At 48.8% G+C, this 19,912-nt stretch overlaps 1 protein-coding gene across 1 annotated transcript in view; it reads right to left on the reverse strand.

Moving 5' to 3' along the window:
- Window positions 1–14,758: 14,758 nt before the first annotated feature.
- Xylt1 (xylosyltransferase 1) overlaps window positions 14,759–19,912 on the reverse strand; it is a 134,245-nt gene continuing 129,091 nt past the window's right edge. The window contains exon 12 of the mRNA XM_090358114.1: window positions 14,759–19,538. Coding sequence (XP_090214240.1) covers window positions 19,216–19,538 — 323 coding nt within the window. The 3' untranslated portion in view covers window positions 14,759–19,215. The remainder of the gene's footprint in view (window positions 19,539–19,912) is intronic.

Below are 19,912 nucleotides of genomic sequence, written 5' to 3' on the forward strand. Positions count from 1 at the left end.
AGAGAGCTCACAGGCAACCGGGTCTCTGGGTGTGGACACCCCTCGGCGCTCAGGTAAACGAAGGCTGCAGGGCTGAGGGTGGGGGCTGGCCTGGTGGGGAAGTGGGGTGAGCATGTGGGGGTGTGGGGTGCTGTGTGCGACTGGGGAGGCCAGGCTGGGAGAAGGTGGGACACTCGGGAGGCAGAGCTCAGGGGGAGGCAGTTGTGTCCTCGGAGGAGATTCAAGTCATTCCTTCTGAGCACAGTTCCTTCCCGGTTGCTACCAAAAGAGAAAGGTTGGCCTCGAACTTGTGGCTTTCTGGCTCCCCATATCATTGTCTCGATGAGTATGGCATCACCAAGTCCTCAGGGAGCTGGGCAGGTGGCTGTGCCATGCTCTTGCCACCTGGAGCTGTCAGCTCAGGGTGTTTCTTTTCTTTGCGAGATACCCAGCCCCAAAGGCTTAGTCCCAGCAACCGGAGAGGGTCAGATCCACGGTTCACAGTCAGCAGTTTGTGTAGCAGGGGGCGTGGGTTGTGGCAAGGAGACCTCTCTTCCCTGAGTCTCTCATTCCCCCTATCCCCATTAGGCCTGCAGAGCACCTGCAGTTTTTCTAACGGTCGTCTGCTTATCTTGGAGCTTCCCAGCCTCCTGGATGGGTGAAAAGGCAAACTGGAACCCTCCAGGGCCACGCCACGCAGGGTAGCTGTGCCCCTCCCCGCACCCACAGCGCCAGTCCCACAGCTCCCACGTGGAAGCAACCATGCGCAGATCCGCAGATAAGCAAAACACGTACCCTCGTGTGGAATATTACGATGTCTGGCGGAGGAAGTCAGCTCTGACACTCGCCACAACTCGGGGGAACCTTGAGGACACGTGTGCAAGGTGAAATCAGCCAGGCACAAAAGGACAAGTTCCATTGGGATCCTCCCGGCGCTGGGGGGAGCCGAGTACGAGAATGTTCACGTTCAGAGTGCCCAAAGAAAGCAGCAGGACTTGGGCAAGAGAAACTCGGGGAGCTTGTGTTACATGAGTTAAAGGTTTCCCAAGAGGAGAGCTGTGAAGTGTGACACACTTATTACGTCGAACTGGAAACCCCACCCCACTCTGCAGATCCACGCAGCCCCACAGGTGACCCCCACACGTGCCCTGTGCTGGATCCACCTCTGGGGAGTGGCTGCCTCTGCTGCTGCTTCCGCTGGAGAGTGGCAGCGTCCATCTGCATGAGACCCATCTTGGAATAGAACGAGGCACCCCGAAGAACGGGGTCTCTGGAGGCGGAATCTCCCTGCCCCACCTCACTTCCTCCACCACCCACAGCCTGCTTCCAGCATTTGCTCCTCGCTCTTTAGACTCCTGGCTCTCCTTCCTGCTTCCCGGAGGCTGAGCTGCAGGCATCGCAGCATGGAGCTCCTTCCTCCAGCTGGAACTGGTGAAAGATGCTGACAGGGGCCATTTTCCCCTGGGTAGCTTCCTCACCCCGGGTGGGGGGGCTGGCTGGCTTCTGGGGTCCTCTCTCCCTCCACTGTCACCAGCTGAGGCTCCCCCAGCAAACAGGTTCCCCGGACCTCACTTCTCTCCATCTCTGCGTTCATGCATATTTATGAGCCCAACGACTCCAGGCTGGAGATAATAACTCAAGCGAGGAAGAGCCATTGTGAACGTGATTATCTGGGAGTGACAGATGAATTGTCTAATTTCACGTGTGTGTGCGTGGCACAAACGCATCACAAGAGCTTTAGAGTCAAGAGTGTCCTGTGGTGCCGTGGCTCCTCGTCTTCACATGGTGGGGAGATGTGGGGGAAGGGGCTGCCCCCGCTGGGAAGGGGGACTGTGAAGGAGTATGAAACTTCAAACACTGCTTGAGTCTGCCAAACACACCAGTAATGACAGCCATGAAGAGAAGGGCAATGGCCCAAACAGAGCCAGCAAGGGTCACAAGCCACAATGTCGTCGTTTGGAGGTATCACTCGATGAATGGAAAAAACAAAAATCCCAGGGTAGGGGCCAGTTGGGTCCTTTGGATATGCTGAGGATCAGAGCGCAGAGGCCTAGCAGGACGTGTGTGTGTGTGTGTGTGTGTGTGTGTGTGTGTGTGTGTGTGTGTGTGTAGGGGGCATTGAATGAGCTGCACTTTGGGGTCTGTGTGGTTCCTGTGGACGTGGCCCAGCCTGTGGGAGGATCCAGAATCTGTCCCTTCTGACAGCCAAGCACAAGATGGTGGCTGTTAAGGCAGCTCTTGGAAAACCAGTCTTCAGTCGTTTCTTCTATCCTCCTGTTGGTGAATCCCCTCTCACCCCAAGAGCTGGGACAAATGGGGGTAGAGCTCACGTCACATGTCTCTCTCTGTGCACAGGGCCTTCTGGGAAAGTCTCCAAATCAAAAGAGCAGGAGACCCCAAACTGCCTTGGAAGACAGCTCTCCCCACGTCCTCCCAAGTCCTGGGGCTTGAACTCAGGGCCCAGATGCTGTCTCTAGGCCTCTTTGTGCTCAAGGTTAGCACACTACCACTTGAGCCACAGCAGCGCTTCTGGCTTTTGTCTGAGTAATTTGTTAGAAGAGTCTCACTCACAGACCTCCCTGCCCCACTGGCTTTGAACTGTGATCCTCGGATCTCAGCCTCCCGAGCAGCCTGGGTGACAGGTGTGAGCCACTGACACCTGGTTTGAAGGCAGCTCTGAAATGAGTGATGCATGGGAAGCCTCATCCAGTATTTCTGTTACCTCCTCTATTTCCTTCCAAAACAAACAGCAAGTTTCCACGCATATCCTCTGCTTCTTCAGTGTCTGCACAGACACCGGATCCCCCCACTAACTCCCACTGCGGCTTCTTCTGGAAACAATTTAGTTCGTGCTTGAAAAGGAACCCGAGACATCACCAGCGCAACACGTCTCTTCCTCTTTCCTAGAGAGAACCGTCCTGTAATGAAGAAAAGGGGTGGGGGAGGGAAACAGGGCGAGAAACATCTTTAAAAACTTGTGACAGAGCTGAGCCACTTGTATGAGAACAGGAATGTAAGGTTCCAAAGTTGAAAGCTGACTGGTTTGAGTTCTATGGAGAAGGCTTCGTGGCCTCTGGCGATTCCTTTCTGGGTGATCTTGAAGGTGTGGATGGCTTTGAACCTCAGTCCTTAGAATCTCAGCCTCTTGAGGAGCTAGGATGTCAGGGTGAGTCATTGGTGCCCAACTTTAGCCCCATTCTTGAGTTTAGGGATTAACTGCTGTCTCCCATTCCCCATAAGTCGTTCAATAGCTCAAGAAAAGACCTTGAACTTTCCAAAGACAAGTTACGGAGATCTTGTCTTCACTTAACTGTTGGTGACTTTTTGAGACGAGACCTACAATTGGAGCCCAGCCGTTTCTCTCTTTTGTAACCTCTGAAAATTAACTCCATCTGCATGGGGTTACAATCCCTGGCCAAAAAAAAAAAATCAAACCAAAAAAACCCCCTCAAGTGTGGACTCTTCTTCCACATTGACAAAAATAACAGGTAATTAGGCTGCAATACCCAAAGGAAAGTGAACTCACAACCAGCCAATTGTCTGTCAGCATGCAAAGTGTCACCATGGTAACAGGCAGTTACAGCGCTTCCATTTTAATATATCAAAGGCCAGGGATAATTTCCCAGCAAGAATACAGGACGGCAGCTTTCTTCCCCTTCCTCATATTTTCTGCCCATCTTTTGCCAGGACTGCCCATTCTTCCAGCAACAGGTTTACAGGGATGAGCTGTCTTATGAAAGAATCAGACACCTGGCATGGTGCCCAGGAGCTGCTGTGGGCCTTGGAGGTGGGGGGAGGTCCCGGGAGAAAACAGCACAGTATTTGTATTAAGAGTCTGGGCCACATTAAGCAGAGGTCAGAGGCTGAAGTATGAGCTGGGTAACATTGCCTCCATTCTAGAATGTTCTGTTTCCACCAAAAAGATCCTTTCTTCTTTCCCTTCCTGCTGGCTAAATGCTGACTCTGTTCCGCTGAACCTGATAGGTTATCATTTAATTTACTCTCCATCTTCATGACAGAACGGAAAGACAAATCTCATTCTTAGTCTGTGTAAAAGAGGCCCCCTGTCCTTCCTGTCCTCTCTGTCATTGGACTTGTCCCCTGAACAGGTGGAAGTCGATGTAGCTATTGTACACGTCATTATCAGGGCTGTCATGTGTCAGTCAGCTATGGCTGCATAACAAATGTCCACAAAGATTTCAGTGGTGTAAACCATTATCATCGATTTCACCGCAGGATAGGGTGGCTCTGGCCTGCGTGTCCAGCTCCAGACTCCCCAGGGGGAGAACTGTCCTTCTAGTTGTGGTACAGCCGCTAAAGTCCACGTCCAGTGGTAGGAGTGCATTCCAGATCCCTTCCGTGCCTCAGCTGCTAATAACCCCTTGGCAATGCAAGTGGAGTTTACAGTAATCTCACCCTTGATGTTTTGTGACAAGAATATGGAGCCCCAGAGGGACGAGGGCAGGAACTCAAGAGGTCATTTGAGTTGTGGGTCAGCAACAGCACCACCATCTCTCCATCAAACCATCACCTCTGCCATGATCCCACTTCTTGTGCACAGGGTCTGGGTAAGTAATAAGTGATTTTTTTTTAAACAAAGTTCTCGGGGGAAGGAGGGCAGCTAGCGTCTAACCAGACTAAGACAAAGATGCTGCTGCTGCTGATGGTGGTGGTGGTGGTGGTGATGGGGCTCTTGCTGTGTTCCAAGCACTATACTGGGGCTACGTCTCATCTGTAAGTAATCTGTCAGGATCTGGGGACCAGTGGCTCATGCCTGTAATCCTAACTACAATCTGAGGATGATGGTTCAAAAACAGCCGGGCTAAGAAGAAAGTCGGTGAGATTTTTTTTTTAAATCTCTAATTAACCACCCCCTCAAATCCAAAATGGGAGCTATGGCTCAAGTGGTAGAGTGCTGGTCTTGAGCACAAAGCTCAGGGACAGTGCCCAGGCTTAGGAGTTCAACCCTAAGACTTCACCCCCTCCTCCGCAAATAGACATTAAAAACTAGTTTTCTTTTTATGCACGCACTAAATATTTACCTTTTTAAACTGCAAAGATGTCAGAACACTCATTTGGAAACCAACTAGGACTAAGGAAAGACTGGAATTATGAGATATTGAGGATGCAGGATTATTTCTGCGCCGGGTTCCCTGGGCACAGAAACTCAGCTACTGGAAGATGGCTCGTTAGAGAAAGTTACACACTGAGCCCTTCGAGATGGAAAGCACCAGAGCTGGCATGGAAATTTTCTTGCCAGTCGACAGCTATAAAGTGTTTAAAAGCTGAAGTGTTCTTCTGCAATTTGTTTATATGTGCCTGAAATGAGGAACACATTTATTTACTCTTTATTCAGTCTTGTTTGACTCCATATCCTTAATATTTAGCGTTTATATAATCTATCATTTGTATGTCTGCCTATCTCTCATCTATCTATTATATACAGATCATCTATCTTGATGATAGGTGGTTTCTATAACCTATATCTATCTATCATCTATCAATCTATGATCTATAGATCATCTATCTTGATGATAGATATATCTATCTGTCACCTATAGAAAATCTATAACAGATAATCTATAATGAGTAATGTACCTATATAACAGATACCTATATCTCCTAAGATTTATATAATATATAATTATGTATTTACATAATACATAATCTATAGATTATATGTAATCTATATCTATCTGTAATCCACTTATATTGAAGATCTATATGTAAATGTAGATAGAAAGATGGTAGGTAGATATGGGTGGAGTTTGAGCTAGATAGAGGTAGATGATAGAGATAGATGGATACATACATATATATATACATGTATACATACATAGACGATTAAATGATAGATATTACATGATAGACAGACAGACAGACAGAGGATAGAACTTGGGGCCTCATACTTCCTAGGTGAGTATTCAATCACTTTAGTCACCCTCACAGCCTTTTTCTTTTTGTGCTTTTTGTTATTTTTTCCATGTTGTCTCACGGTTTTGTCTGAGGGCTGGTCTGGGCTGTGACATTTCTGATCCATCTCGTCCTGAGCGGCTGGGATTAACAGCATGAGACACCACCACATCCTGCCCCTAAACGTCCATGTAGTGGCCCTTGGCATTCGTGGTGGGGCCGATCTGGGTTCTGAGAGAGCCCCCATGGCTGCAGAACCAACAGACATGCTTCTCTTTCTATGGGGGTGGCTGTGGAGTACATGGGACACCGGCTGATAAGGAGACCTCTCTGGAGGCAGCCAGCACGCCAGCCATGTGCTGATTTGTTTTGTCTAATACAATGTGAGAAGTGCTAATGGGATTAGCCTTTTGCGATGAATGCTAATATGATAGAAAAACAAATGCTGATATACAAGGGGAAATTGCTAACAAAGGAGAAAATTGCTAATAAAATCCAATGGCCCTGGATGACAAATGCCTCCCTCGCCGGCTCAGGCACTGGAGGGAAAGCAAAGTTGGGGGAAGCTGAGATGCAGGGGTGGCAGTGAGGCACCAGCTACTTCCGCTGGGACCCTCGGCGTGGAGCACGCTCCTGGGATCGTGCCCACAGGCTCCGGGGGTGGATGACCTTGCTCCATGACCTCCAGAAGCAATCTAGGAGAGGACCCCTTGTCAGAGTGGCCCTGTGAACCTTTCTAGAACTCTGCACTGGCCAAGCAACTGCCTGCAACCCTGGCTTACTCCAGAGGCTGAAACCTGGAGATCGGGGTTCAAAGCTAGCCCAGGTAGAACAATTTCAAGAGATCTCCAATGAACCACCACCAAAAGGCTAGAAGTGGAGTGTGACTCACGCGGTAGAGTGAGCGGAAAAAGCCAAACAAGAATGCAAACAGCCAGCCGAGGTGTCTCCATGCCTGTAATTCTAGCTGCGCAGGAGGCTGAGATCTGAGGATCGTGGTTCAGAGTTACCCCAGGCACTAAAGACTTTGAGACTCATCTCCAATTAACTACTAGAAAACCGGAAATGGTGCTGTGGGTAGGGCGGTAGCCTTGAGCTGAAATGCTCAGGGACAGCACCCAGGCCCAGAGTTCAAGCCCTATGATCCCCAAACAGTAACAACCACAACCACAACCACAACAACAACCCCAAACAACCCAAGGTCTGAGTGAATTGGGGCAAATGGCTTTTGGCTGTCATGAAATTCCACCCTGGTGTTTGCAGGACCTAATGTTGCATTTCGCTTCGTTCATCTGCTTGAACTACACCTTAATCACTTGTTCAAAAATAATACTTGGGGGGGGCTGGGAGTTTGGCCTAGTGGTTAAAGTGCTTGCCTAGCATGCACGAAGACCCGGGTTCGATTCCTCGGTACCACATACATAGAAAAAAGCCGGAAGTGGTGCTGAGGCTCAAGTGGTAGAGTGCTAGCCTCGAGAAAGTCCAAGGACAGTGCTCAGGCCCTTAGCCCAAGCCCAGGACTGGCAAAAAAAAAATAATACACTGGGCCATCTCTGCTCATTTCCTGTACCTCTGAAATGTGCTCCCTTCAGGGCTGTCCTGAGAAGTCAGAGAGCTGCAGGCGTGGGAAGCCCCGGTGGCCTGGTCCCTGGTAAGATCTCTGTCACCCTTCTGTCAGTGCTCACTCATCATTGATTCTGAAGGGACAGACACCCACACTCCTGCCACAAAGGGGAAGAATGGTGTGGCCTCTTCAAAGGACAAGCCATCCTCACCGTGGCACAAGAGCCAAGGGAAAGTTCCAATGCCCTGAGTTCAAGCCCCAGTACCACCACCCCAACCTAACCCAGAGGACATCTCCTCTTCAGAGTTCTTCTGCCTCAGCTAAAATGCTTTGAGGAGACTTAGGAGAAAGAACTCAAAGCTTTATTTTTAGGTGACCTTGGCTAACCTCGGTTCTGAACTGAACTGGACATGCCCAGGTGTGTTCCGGTTGGACATCTTTGATTTTTTTTATTTAGTAATTATTTTTTATTAAAGAATTTATTAACATTGATTTTTACATCATATTTCAAATGACAAGTTTAACAAACAAGTGTTTAAGAAGGGAATCTCTATATACAACCACTGGGACTTAGTTTTTAGAACTTAATCAAAATTAGGCTAAGGGTTTGTATGTCATAGAAACATATTAATTTATGAAATAAAACATTATGTCTATAGAGTCATAGATTTTTATGTCTATAGTTATATTTATATTTCCATTACCATGTCCATAGCATCAGGTATGCAAATATTGAGTCCTCGCTCTTGTACTGTTTGGATCTAATAGCCTCATATTAAGGATACCATGAGCCTTTTGTTCCTTTGGTCTTGACTTGTCTCACTCAACATGATTCGCTCTAGATTCATCCACTTCCCTGCAAATGCCATTATTTTATCTTGTCTGTTGGCTACGTAGAATTCCATTGTATATATATTTATTTATATACCACATTTTCTGTATCCATTCATCTGCAGTAGGGCATCTGGAAGTAGTTACTATTTTTAATCTCTTTTTTGGTGGTGCTGGCATTTGAACTTAGGACTTCTCAACTTGCTAGGCAGATACTCTACTACTAGAGCAACACCTCCAGTCTCAATGTGATTTTGTCTCATAATCATCTTAACCTCTTGGCTTAAAATTTCCATTTCTCTGAGGCTTCTTGGAATTACATATAAGTTCGATAGCCACGTTTCCCCCCCCCCTCTTTTTTTTGCCAGTCTTGGGGCTTGAACTCAGAGTCTGGGTACTGCCCCTGAGCTTTTTCACTCAAGGCTAGCACTTTACCACAGCTCCACTTTCGGCTTACTGGTGGTCATTTGGACATATGAGTCTCAAGGACTTTTCCTGCCTAGGCTCGCTTTGAACCATGGTCCTCAGATTTTCTGCCTCCTGAGTAGCTAGGAGGAGATGGGTGAGACATCAGCGCCTGGCCAAGGCCCTGTTTTCATGGTTCCAAATCACACCACATGGCAGGTCTCATCAGAACCCCTCTTTCTCTTCCTCATGGTCCTGCCACTTTGCTCTCCAAGGAGACAATCTCAGTCTACCCTCCAGACTGAGGAGCTGGGTTCTTTCAGGTGTGTGTGTGTGTGTGTGTGTGTGTGTGTGTGTGTGTGTGTGTGTGTGTATACACCAGTCCTGGATCTTGAATTTAGGGCCTGGACACTGTCCCTCTTTTTCCCAAGACTAGTGCTCTATCACTTGAGCCACAGCTCACTTCTGGAAATCTTGGTGTGATTAATTGGAGATAGCTTCATGGACGTTACAGCGTGAGCTGACTTTGAACTGTGATCCTCAAATGTCACACAGTATGTGCTCTATAAAATGCCTGGGAAATAAAACATCTTAAGTTAGGTGCCAGTGGCTCACCCCTGTAATCTTTAGCTACACAGGACATTGAGATCTGGAAGATCACAGATGGAGGCCAGCCCCGGAAGAAAAGTCTGAGAGACATCATCTGTCATTAACCAGCAACAACAACAACAAAAGAGCAGTGCTGGAGGCATGGCTCAAGTGCCAGAGAACCAGATGTGAGCAAGGAAGCCGAGCCAGCAGGAGGTAGTGAGTTCAAATCCCGGTACTGGCCAAAGAAAAACTAGATATCTTCCATATAAGATACTTGGAGTGTTATGGGTTATGTTAGCTGTACATTTTTTTTGGTCATTTTGAATTTGGTGGAAAAATTGCCTTTGGGGCTGGGTTGGGAATCAAGTTTGAAATCAGTAGATTCCAGCCAGATCTGGGGAAATGTAAAAGTGCCCAGAGGTTGCTTGATTCCCACTTGATCTGAGTTAGGGTTGACGAGAGCAGGCTAGGAAACAGATCTAGGGAGAAGAAACTGCTTTGCGGATGCCATGACTCCACAGCGTGAAGCCACAAAGTAAATGTTTTCCCTGCCTGCTGATTTGCCAGCAAAGCAACATTGGAAATAGCAAAACAGCATCATCGGATTCATGAGTGCGGGCACGGACTGCGCAACTCCTGCCTGCCGTGGATGGTGAGTGCCTGGCTGGCTGGCTCGTGGACATTTAAAATCTGTGGCAGGCACACTGACATAGCGTATCCCCCACGAGACAGGATTTCTTGGGGGATCCAAAAAGAAATCCCCTCTATTGCATGCAGCTCCAGTTGAAGTTGAGCCATGTGCTTGCATGGCTTGCATTTCAATGAAGGATAGGCTGGTCTTACAGGGTCTTGCATGTGGTTGCTGAGGCCTCTAATGGGACTCCCTTCCCAACCAACCCAAGCTCATCAGCCAACACAAAGAGGCTGGAGTCCATCGCTCCATTTCTTAGGAGTCTGGCCTGCTTCTAAGAGAGCTAGCCTCAGGGAAATCTGCCATGTCTTCCTTGCCAAAACTCAGCTATATTAGCCCATTCTCAAGAGAGACACGACTAACAGATAGGCACGTGAGTTGAGTTTGGGACAGGAGAAATCCTGGCTCTGTCACTTACTGCCAGAATGTCTGTGGAAAAATCATGTGACATTCCCAAGCTTAAGTTTCTTGGTGTTTGTTCACACAAGAACAAAACTGGTGGTAGGTAGTAGCATCATCCGGTATCTTGGGCACTGTCCGTGGTGCTGAAGGAGCTGAGGTCAATAGACAAAAGTCCCCCGTGGAGACAAAGAGGCCCATGGTATGGAGCACATCTATACTGCTGAGAAAAGCCCCAAACCATCCCACAGAAAGGTGTTCATGAGATGAACAGAGGTTGAGAATGCTGAGAATGTGCTGGCTTTTCTTCATTAATTCATTCATGCATTCATTAAGCCATTCACTTAGCAATTCAATGACATTTTCAATCACTTATACCCATCTATTCATCCAGCCGTCCTTTCTGCCCATCGATCTCCATTCATTTTTCCATTCACCCATCCATTCATTCACCTATCCACCCTTCCCTCCATCCACCCACTCACCCATCCCTTCATTCACCCATCCACCATCCACTCATCCACCCACCCACCCATCCATCCCTTCATCCATCCATCCATCCCTTCATCCATCCATCCATCCATCCACCCACCCATTCTTCCTTCCTCCCATCCCACAGTCTCTTCTGTTTCCACTTCCACCTTGGTCAAGCTATCAAGTCCCATCTTGGACTCTCACAAGGGCTTGATAACTGTTCACCCACACCTACTCTTGCTTTCTTCCTTTCATTCTGTGCATGGATGGAGCCTAAATCTTGCTACAATGCTTAAACAAAAATGCAAGGTCGTGCCCTTGGGTTGGGCATCATGCACTCTTCTCTCCAACGTCAGCACCCACCAGTGGCCTTGGTGCCTCTCTGCTCTTGCTCCACAGTCCTTCGTGGTTTACCACAACTCAGGATGTGAAATCTGTCTCAGTTCTGGCCAGGGCCTCTGGTCCTTATAAATCTCAGCATTCTAAGGACAAAGTGGCCCTCATATCCTTTGCTGTGTGCTCTCAATCCATGCTGTGACCTTGTCTCCTATACTCTGTCACCCCTGTGGGCCACCTTGTCCTCTTCTCATTTCCTGCGTTCTACTGCAATGTTGCATTGGCTCATATGTGTATTATATCAACAGTTGTCTTCTAGGCTAGATTTTTATGCTGCAAAAAAGAATAGTAACACAATGTCTGTTATGTATGTGTGTTTTTCATGGAGCTAAGGGACAGCCTCAAGTTGAGACAGAAGAGGACATGTCTCCCCTGGGAGGTCTTGGGACACATTAAAGAATTAGGAACTCATATTATGTGGCTCTGTCTTACCTCTTCTTATTTCCCCTGTATTGTCTCTTATCCTAATAGACCCTTTTTATTGCATAAAGCCTTTTATTTCTAAAACAGCAAATAGCACTTGTCTCAAGCCTTGGCTACAGTAGGTACTTAGTACAGCTCTACTTAATGGAGAGATATGTAGCTTGTGGATTTAATTCAGGTCTTATTAACTGGGCTGAAGTGTATTCAGGAGATTAGGGAAGGAAAGAGAATGTTTAGAATGGTTATTAGAATATGATGGTTTTTTTGGTAACACACATTTAATGAAATATATCACAGAAGGAGTCTAATTTGCTTAACTTCTAGATATCTAGTCTGTTGATGCAGAAGTGGAGACGTGAAAGTATTAACCAGCTTCACATCAGAGAACAGAGGCAAGATTAGTATTTAGATGTGGGTCTGACTTCAGATTCTGTCACCACCTCTGGGCTCTAAAGGCTGACAGTTAACACTTAGACCTTTCCTGTTCTCACTTTCCAGATGAAAGATTCTAGTCCTACTCATTCCAGGCGGAAGGAGACAGCCGGAAATGGGGGAAGGGACAATGATTCAAGCCAGCAGCAGGCCTGCTGTTCATCCATTAGATTCTGGCTCCACATGTGTTACATGGCAAACCCCATGAAGCCCGCACTCAAGGTGACCCCGAGCTTCTCTACCAGCTTTCCTGTTCCCGGGGATAGGCCCTGTGCCCCCCAGAAGGCTGAAATTGCAGAAGAGACATTTCAGTTTGCTTTCCAACCATTTGTTTTGCTCCACAGGCTTCTCTGTCCGCTCATCCAATTTCATGAAAATTAGATTAATGAGTGTTAATTGGCAGTGGCTCAGCGAGTGGAATAGGAGGCTGCAGGCATGAGGGTGGGGTCACAAAGCTGTGGGAAGCTGGGTTTCTCCGTGCAAGTACAGAGCACAGGTGGCTTGTGACAGCTCTGTCCAGCCCACTCTCTTGGGACGGTGCTACACCCACAGACCCAGGAGTGGACGAGCAACACTGTCATTCATGTATGTATGTATGTATACATGCAAGTAGTCATGTGTGTATATATATATAAAGGTCACAATGAATCTCACTTTGCACAACTAATATATGCTAATAAAAATCTTTAAAAAAAAAGAGGCACTAGACTCAACTTGTATCCAGCACAGGGACTGTTGAATCTGTTCCAATTCTTGATTCTGCTCTAAGGCTGCCTGAGTTCCTTCATTCTGCATTGAATTCCATCATCCAGCGATCCATGGTTTCAGACACTCAGCTTCTGATGAAACATCCGTGAACTAGGCTGATGTTGCTTACCAGTGGATGAACCTTGATTCGCAGAGATACAACTGCATAAAAAAAAAACAATACGTAGAGGACATTCTCTTGTAAGGTTTCTTCCTGGCACCTCATGCATTCTGAATCCATACTGGGCAGGATGCAGACTGTGTGACTCCAGAGTCTGAATGTGAAGGGGCCTTGGTGGCCCTTGGCCACCATTTCTTTGATGGCAGGGGGAAACCAAAGCCCATGTCAGGAAAGATAATGGCTGTGGTCACACAGGAAGTCAAAACTGGGGGCTGGGAAAAGGCTTGGTTTTTCAGCCCAGCACTCTCTCATCAGAGTGGTGGCTACATGAAGTCCCCACACAGAACAGGGAACTGATGATACGCTACCTCTGCACACACAAACTTGACCTTGGGCCAGCCACACCTCTTTCCAGTCAGCCACGAATGTCTTCCCTCCGATCTGATTTCCAAGACACACGAGGCTTTGTTTGGTCTTAACTCTCAGAGACCGTAGACTAGAATACACCTTTCAGCATCTGGCAAAAACACCTCAAGCTAACCCTATGGAAAGCTTGGATGCTTCCATCACAGCCACGACCTTCCAAGCATGGAAGTCTACACATTTCCTGGAGATACCTCCCCCAATCCCCAGCCAAAAAAGAGACTGGTTGGGTCAGAAGTCACTGCTAAATCAGAACTTTCTGCTCCAATGGTAGCAACCTCACAGCCCCTCAATTTATAAAAAAAAAAGCCTCCTTCATACGGGTTTGATGTTCAATTTTGTTTGAAAAATCAAAAAAGGTTCCTCTCCAAAGAAGGGAAAAGAAATACAACCGGATGCTGGGTGGAAACGGGTCCTGGGTGAGCCTTGGATCTAGTAAACAGAAAAGAATTTCGCCCAGCGTTGTGGTGACCCAGGCCCAGAAATCTCATTATTGGTGGCAAAATGCAGGTTTCAGTTTTCAATAGCAAATACAATTGGCCAGAGGATGGATGTAAAGTCAGTATTTTGGATAAAAGGCCCCATGCCTAAATGATCAATGAAGGAATAAAGCTCCATTCATTTGTCTATTCATTAAATAATCACGGATCCATTGTGGTAAATACTAGGAACTGTGCAGAGCTGTTTTCTCCCAGTGACTTAGGGACAGCACTCAGGCCCAGAGTTCAAGTCCCACAACTAACAACAACAACAACAAAAACAAACAAACAAACAAATTTGGGCTGGCAAGTGGGGAATGGTTGAGAGAAGAGGCTGTGGTGAGATGATTGATGGGTGGTTCTAAAGGTGTTGTACCTACGCCTAGTTGGTCAGAAGTCAGTCACATGGTCATACCCAAGAGCAAGGCAGTCTGGGAGATGCAGTCCAGTTATGTGGTCAGAGGGAAGGGAAGCAGGCTTGCTAGGTGACCTGCCAGTCGGATCTACAAAAGCATGCAGAAGGCAGTCCTACCCAGACACGAGAAATGGCCTCTAGAAAAGGAGATGGCCACAGCCTTTATGAAAGGAAAGGTGTCCACATCACAACTAGGAAAGAAGTCAAATGATCACTGCAGCTGCAGAGGTGGAAGACAGACAAGATGACAGGAAAGGAAGCCAACAACATGGTTCCAGAAAGACCGCATCTTTTTTAAAGTTTTATTTTAAAATTCTGCATCTGAAAACACAGTATGACAGAAAGCATATATACACCTGCGGTGTTTTTGGTATGATACAGTATTTAATTCATCCACTGTTTTCTGCAAAAATGTTGCTTTGTCAGACAAAAACAAACTCCCCTAGACCCCCCAAAAAATACAGCTAAGGCACAATTTTGTTGTTGTTGTTGTTTTTCTGATCAATGAAAAGATAGAAGAGGAGGGAAAGTGGGCAGGTAACATAATCGCTTCTGAGAATCACATTCCATCATGAGGAAAAGCATTCAGATGACTAGAACTTTGTCAATTCCAGATAGCTTGATATCTCTTAAAATACTCCTTTAAATAAATAGCAAAATATCTACATCTTTCAGTGTGTGCCATGTGAATTCTCTCTCCTTTTTTTTAAACTTTATTTACAGATTCTCTTTTGTTGTTTAAAATCAATACATTACAAAATAGTTCTGTACAGTTTTATGCATATCATGATCTATAACAAAATAGTTATTCTTTTTTTTTAAAACTATATCACCACGTCTTTGAAAACAATGAAGGCGACAGTAATAACTTATCATGAGACCCTCCCCCCAAAAATGCCCAAAACAATGCCACTGGCGACATCGACTGAACACAAGGGGACAGACAGCACGGCCACTGTGCTGGGTTCCAGTGAATTTCCTGTGAGAACCCCCAGGGGTATCTTTGGCTCCCATCAGCACGGTGGGGTGATGAGGGGATCAGGATGATATCTGAAGGGGGGAGGTCTGATCCTTATCCACTAGGGATACTCAATGCTAGAACTTTCCAGGCAGGAAGGACCAAGAGCTACAGGAAGAAGCTCTGCTGATTCTTCCCTGGACGGACCCCATGAAGTCAACTGGTCTTGCGGGGGTGTGGGGGGGGGTTCTGAAAAGCTCTCAGATCCATCGTAGTGCCAAGGAAACAAGCTGGCTAAGGGAGAGCTGCCCACCCCAGCCTTCATACCAGCATACCAACCTCCTCCGCCGTGCCAGCCATTTTCACCTCACCCGTGAGCCATGCCCCAGCCAGAAGCTCCCATGAACGCTTCCAGAGGTGAGACTGCTTTCTGGGGGTGGGACATGGAGTGGGGAGGATGGCAGCTTCCCCCCCCCCCCACTGCCAAATAACTTTAAGGCCACATTTCAAAAAAAGGAAAACCCTAAGGCTTTGTTAGGGGTGTGAGGAAGAGAGGTAGGGGAGGGGAGGGAGGAGAACTACAGAAAGAGAAGACCACCCCTGGGGTGAGAGTGCAAGGCGCAGGCGTGCTTCCTTCCAGCAGGGGAGGGCCCACGTTCTCCCTGTGAGGGGCAAGAACAGAACCCAGGGCAATGAGAGGGGCACAAGGCCGCACGTGACAGCCTTCCTTGCTCTCGAGAGGATTCTGTACAATATCTTGTTTGCAAGGTAAATTAGTCATAATAATACTTCAAGGGGGGGGAAGAGAGAGAGAGAGAGAGAGAGAGAGAGAGAGAGAGAGAGAGAGAGAGAGAGAGAGAGAGAGAGAAAGAGATTTGCATAGATTGCATTCAGCCCCAGAACATCTGGACATCCCAGCGCCCCTCCCCGCCCCCCCAGGTAAACTTCTCAGCAGACACAATGAGGTAGCACCTGTGGTTGACCCCATGGGACAAAGTAAGGGAACTGAGGCAGAAGCAAGAGGACGCCCCTTGAGCGAGCATGGGTCCTTGTGCTTTCCTAAAGAAGCTGGTAATTGGACCGTCAGGACTTGGAGATCTGGAAAGAGCTGGAAAGAACCCAGCTCTTTCCCCCTGCCCTCCTACCCCTTTCTCCTGGACTCTGCTGTTTCAGCTGTTTCTGATGGGATTCCCAGAAGGTGGGGGAGCAGGCTGGGTGGTGCCAGTGGGGCCCAGTTCTATAAAGGAGACAAGCAGTCAGAGGTCTGTGTTACCTTACATGCCAGTATGAGATATTCCTTCTGTGTCTCCTTGATGCTGTTTTCTTCTCTCTTGACACCCCCTCATCACAGCCTGCTGGCGATGCAGCAGTAGAATTATGAATTTTTTCCCCTTTGCCCCAACTCTGCTAGGAAAAAAAAATAGCTGACATTGAAAAATTCAAGTCGTCTATTAAAATCTGGACTTCTGATTTCTCTTACCAAACTGGAAGATTCCACTACTCTGAGCTAGCATTTTTTTTTGCCAGTCCTGGAGCTTGAACTCAGGGCCTGAGCACTGTCCTTGGGCTTTCTCAAGCCTAGAGCTCTACCACTTGAGCCACGGCACCACTTTCGGCTTTTTCTATGCATGTGGTACTAAGGAATTGAACCCTGGTCTCTGTGCATGCTAGGCAAGCACTCTACCACTAGGCCAAACTCCCAGTCCCATGAGCTAGCATTCTTGTGGGGTTTGTTGTTGCTGTTGTAAGTTGTTGGACTTGAACTTGGGGTCTGGGCGCTGCCAGTGAGCCTCCTTGTCCTTGAGGCTAATGCTCTACCACTTGAACACAGCGCCACTTCTCATGTTTTGGTGGCTAATTGGAGATGGATGACTTTGAACCACAATCCAAAGATCTCAGCCTCGTGAGTAGCTAGGATGACAGGCGTGAGCCACCTCACCTGGTTCTCATACTTTTGAAATCATAAGGGAGCCGAGGCTCGGGGCTGCCTGCCAACAAACTATTTGTGGGCAGAGAGTTAAACACTGAGACCCCAGAATGTCCCCCATGTCCTCAGGAAATCTTGTGTTCTCTCGTCATGGTGAGTTTTGCTGGGAGTTCTTTCCTTCTTTCTTTCTACCAAAATGTAAGACTACAGAAGTATAAAACTATAGCAGCTGAGGAGTCAAAGACCTGCCCTCTCCATACCAATAGTGGGGTGATGGGAAGAGAGTGGGCCCCAGAGAAAGCCAGCTCTGAGTGGGCATGGACCTTCTAGGACCCGCCAGGGCCAAGTTCTTCAAGCCACCGGAGCTCACACTGCAGGAAGCACTGGGACAGAGAAGCAGCGGGCAGGGGATGGCCCAGGGCAGAGAGGCCTTGCACTGGATCTGTGGCCGGCAGAACTCCTGAGGGAGGGAGCCTGGATGGGTCTGACCACTCCCCTCCCCACCCCAGGATGTAGGGGTCCCCTCCAGGAGGGTGCATTTCCCTCCATTACTGCACACAGAGATCTGGGGTTCAAGTGGGTCTAGAAAACCCTCCATGGAACAAGCAGGGATGCCCTCGGTCTCTGCAGTCAGCTCATGCACCTTTCCCCAAGCCTGGGTCAGGGGCCCTGGTGGCTTGGGGGTTCCCTCTCTGGGGTTTGTGGGGACAGAGCCAGCACGAGGAGGAAGAGCAAGGCTCAGATGGGCACTCTACTCTACCAATCCACTTTATACCGGGGACCCTTCCCCATCGAACCATCATTCCCACTCCACTCTGAGGACACGAGATGGAGGGTAGGGGCAGAAAGACAGCAACAAATGGGGGGAGAGAGAGGGAGAGACGGAGAGAGAAAAGGAGAGAAAAAGAGAGAGAGAGAATGAATGGAAATGGGAGAAAGGAATGGGGGCCTTTTGTGAATAAAGGCAGCTTCAGTTAGTAAGATAACATAATTGACAAGCTGTCAAAACAGCACCTACTAATTAGTCATTGACTAAAACATATAAATAATAAATATCTAGAGTCCCTTCTCAATGTCCTCCATTGCTAACAGGCGAGGGCGGCACAGTTGTCAGGCCACTTAGGGGCCCAGCCGGGAGGGACTCGAGGACTGACCAGCTCACCTTGGGAAGCACAAGGCTGGCTTTCCCCAGGGAGTGCTGTCATTGGGGTGGGGCGTTCCTGGGGAAGGGAGACCCTCAAGTTAGAGGGCAGTGGTCCCCAGAGTGCCCATGGCAAGAAACGCTTTAGGTTTCTGTGAATGTAAGAAACTTGAATGATAGCTGAATTTTTCTTCCCTCTGTGGGAGTTTCAGGCCAGGGTCCTCAGCATCCATCTTTCCAGGACTGGAGGCCCCGGTCTTTCTGGGACCCGAGCTCAGATGTACCTCCCGGCTCTACCCTGTGTGTGACAGCTATGGGGGAGACAGGTCCCTGGAGTCTCCAGGCCTGCTTCTGTCCCTGGTCTTGACCCCAGGCTTTGCCTCAGTGGCTCCACAGCCAGACAACAGGGGCTGGGCAGTGCTTGTCAGACTGGGTGGTGCGGAGCCCTTGGGCAGGAAGAGGTACTGAAGGGCTGACCAGCGGCCTGGCTGGGCCATAGAGGGGGCACTCACTCCCCAGCCCCCCATCCCACACCGGGCTGAGTACACAGCTTCCTGCTGTTTGGTGTCGAAGTGAGAAGGGCGTGGGGCTGGGGGGGAGTGGGCAGGAGAGCAAGGGTGTGGGGAGGCCTGCAGGAAGTGAGGGTCAACTGGAAGAGGGGAGACCCACGTGGTACCCTGGTGCCCCCCCCCCCGTCAGTCCCCCCTCCCTAGAGGCCAGCTGCCCAATGCAGGCCAATCCAGCGGTGGCCTCCAGCATTCCCTCATGTGATGGCCTGGGGGACGCCCTGCCCAGGACGCCCGCCCCTCGCCTGCCTGGGGCGGGACAGGCTGGGTTCAGCACCCCCTCAGGCTGCTCCTCCACTGGGCTCAGGTGGTGGTCTTCTGAGCCAGCCTGGCTCCAGCGCTACCTGAGGCGGCCGTCGGGTTTGACGGCCCCCAGCTCTGACTTGGGGTCAGGGCTGAAGGAGCTCCAGGCGGTCTGGCTGCAGGCCTGCATGACGGGGCAGGCGCTGGGGCCCACAGAGCACGTGTCCATGGCTGTCCACATACTGCCCACCAGCGTGTCCAGCCAGCCCTCCAGGGCCGCGCCCGTGGAGGCTGCGTTCCTCCGTGCCTGCTCCACCCGAGCCGGGCTGATGGGCAGGCTGAGGACCGGATTCAGGCTCTGGAAGCTTTGCTCCATGTAGGCACTGCGAGGGGGCCCGCTGTGCAGCCGCAGCGCCTCCTCTGAAAGCCAAGGGGACAAGGGCTGGATGAGAAGGGCCGCTGACTGGGCATCTCCTGGCCCCGCCTCGGCCTCGTGCGGGGCACTGGGTATCACCTCATCTAATACACACACCATACACATAATATTTCCTATCTATCTATCTATCTATCTATCTATCTATCTATCTATCTATCTATCTATCTATCTCCCCCTAGTACTTGAATCATGTCCTCAGACTTTTTTTTTTTTTTTTTTTTTGCTTGAGGGAATGTTCAGCTAAGGTGTCCCATTTTTATTACAGGACTGGACTTAGTCTGTGATCCTTCTACTTCTACCACTCTCTCTCATTGCTGGGGTTACAGGCGGGCGTGCACCACATCTGGCTTATTTGGTG

The sequence above is a fragment of the Megascapheus bottae genome, chromosome 25, assembly GCF_031878675.1.
Source record: "Megascapheus bottae isolate mThoBot1 chromosome 25, mThoBot2.hap1, whole genome shotgun sequence".
Lineage (NCBI taxonomy): Eukaryota > Metazoa > Chordata > Mammalia > Rodentia > Geomyidae > Megascapheus > Megascapheus bottae.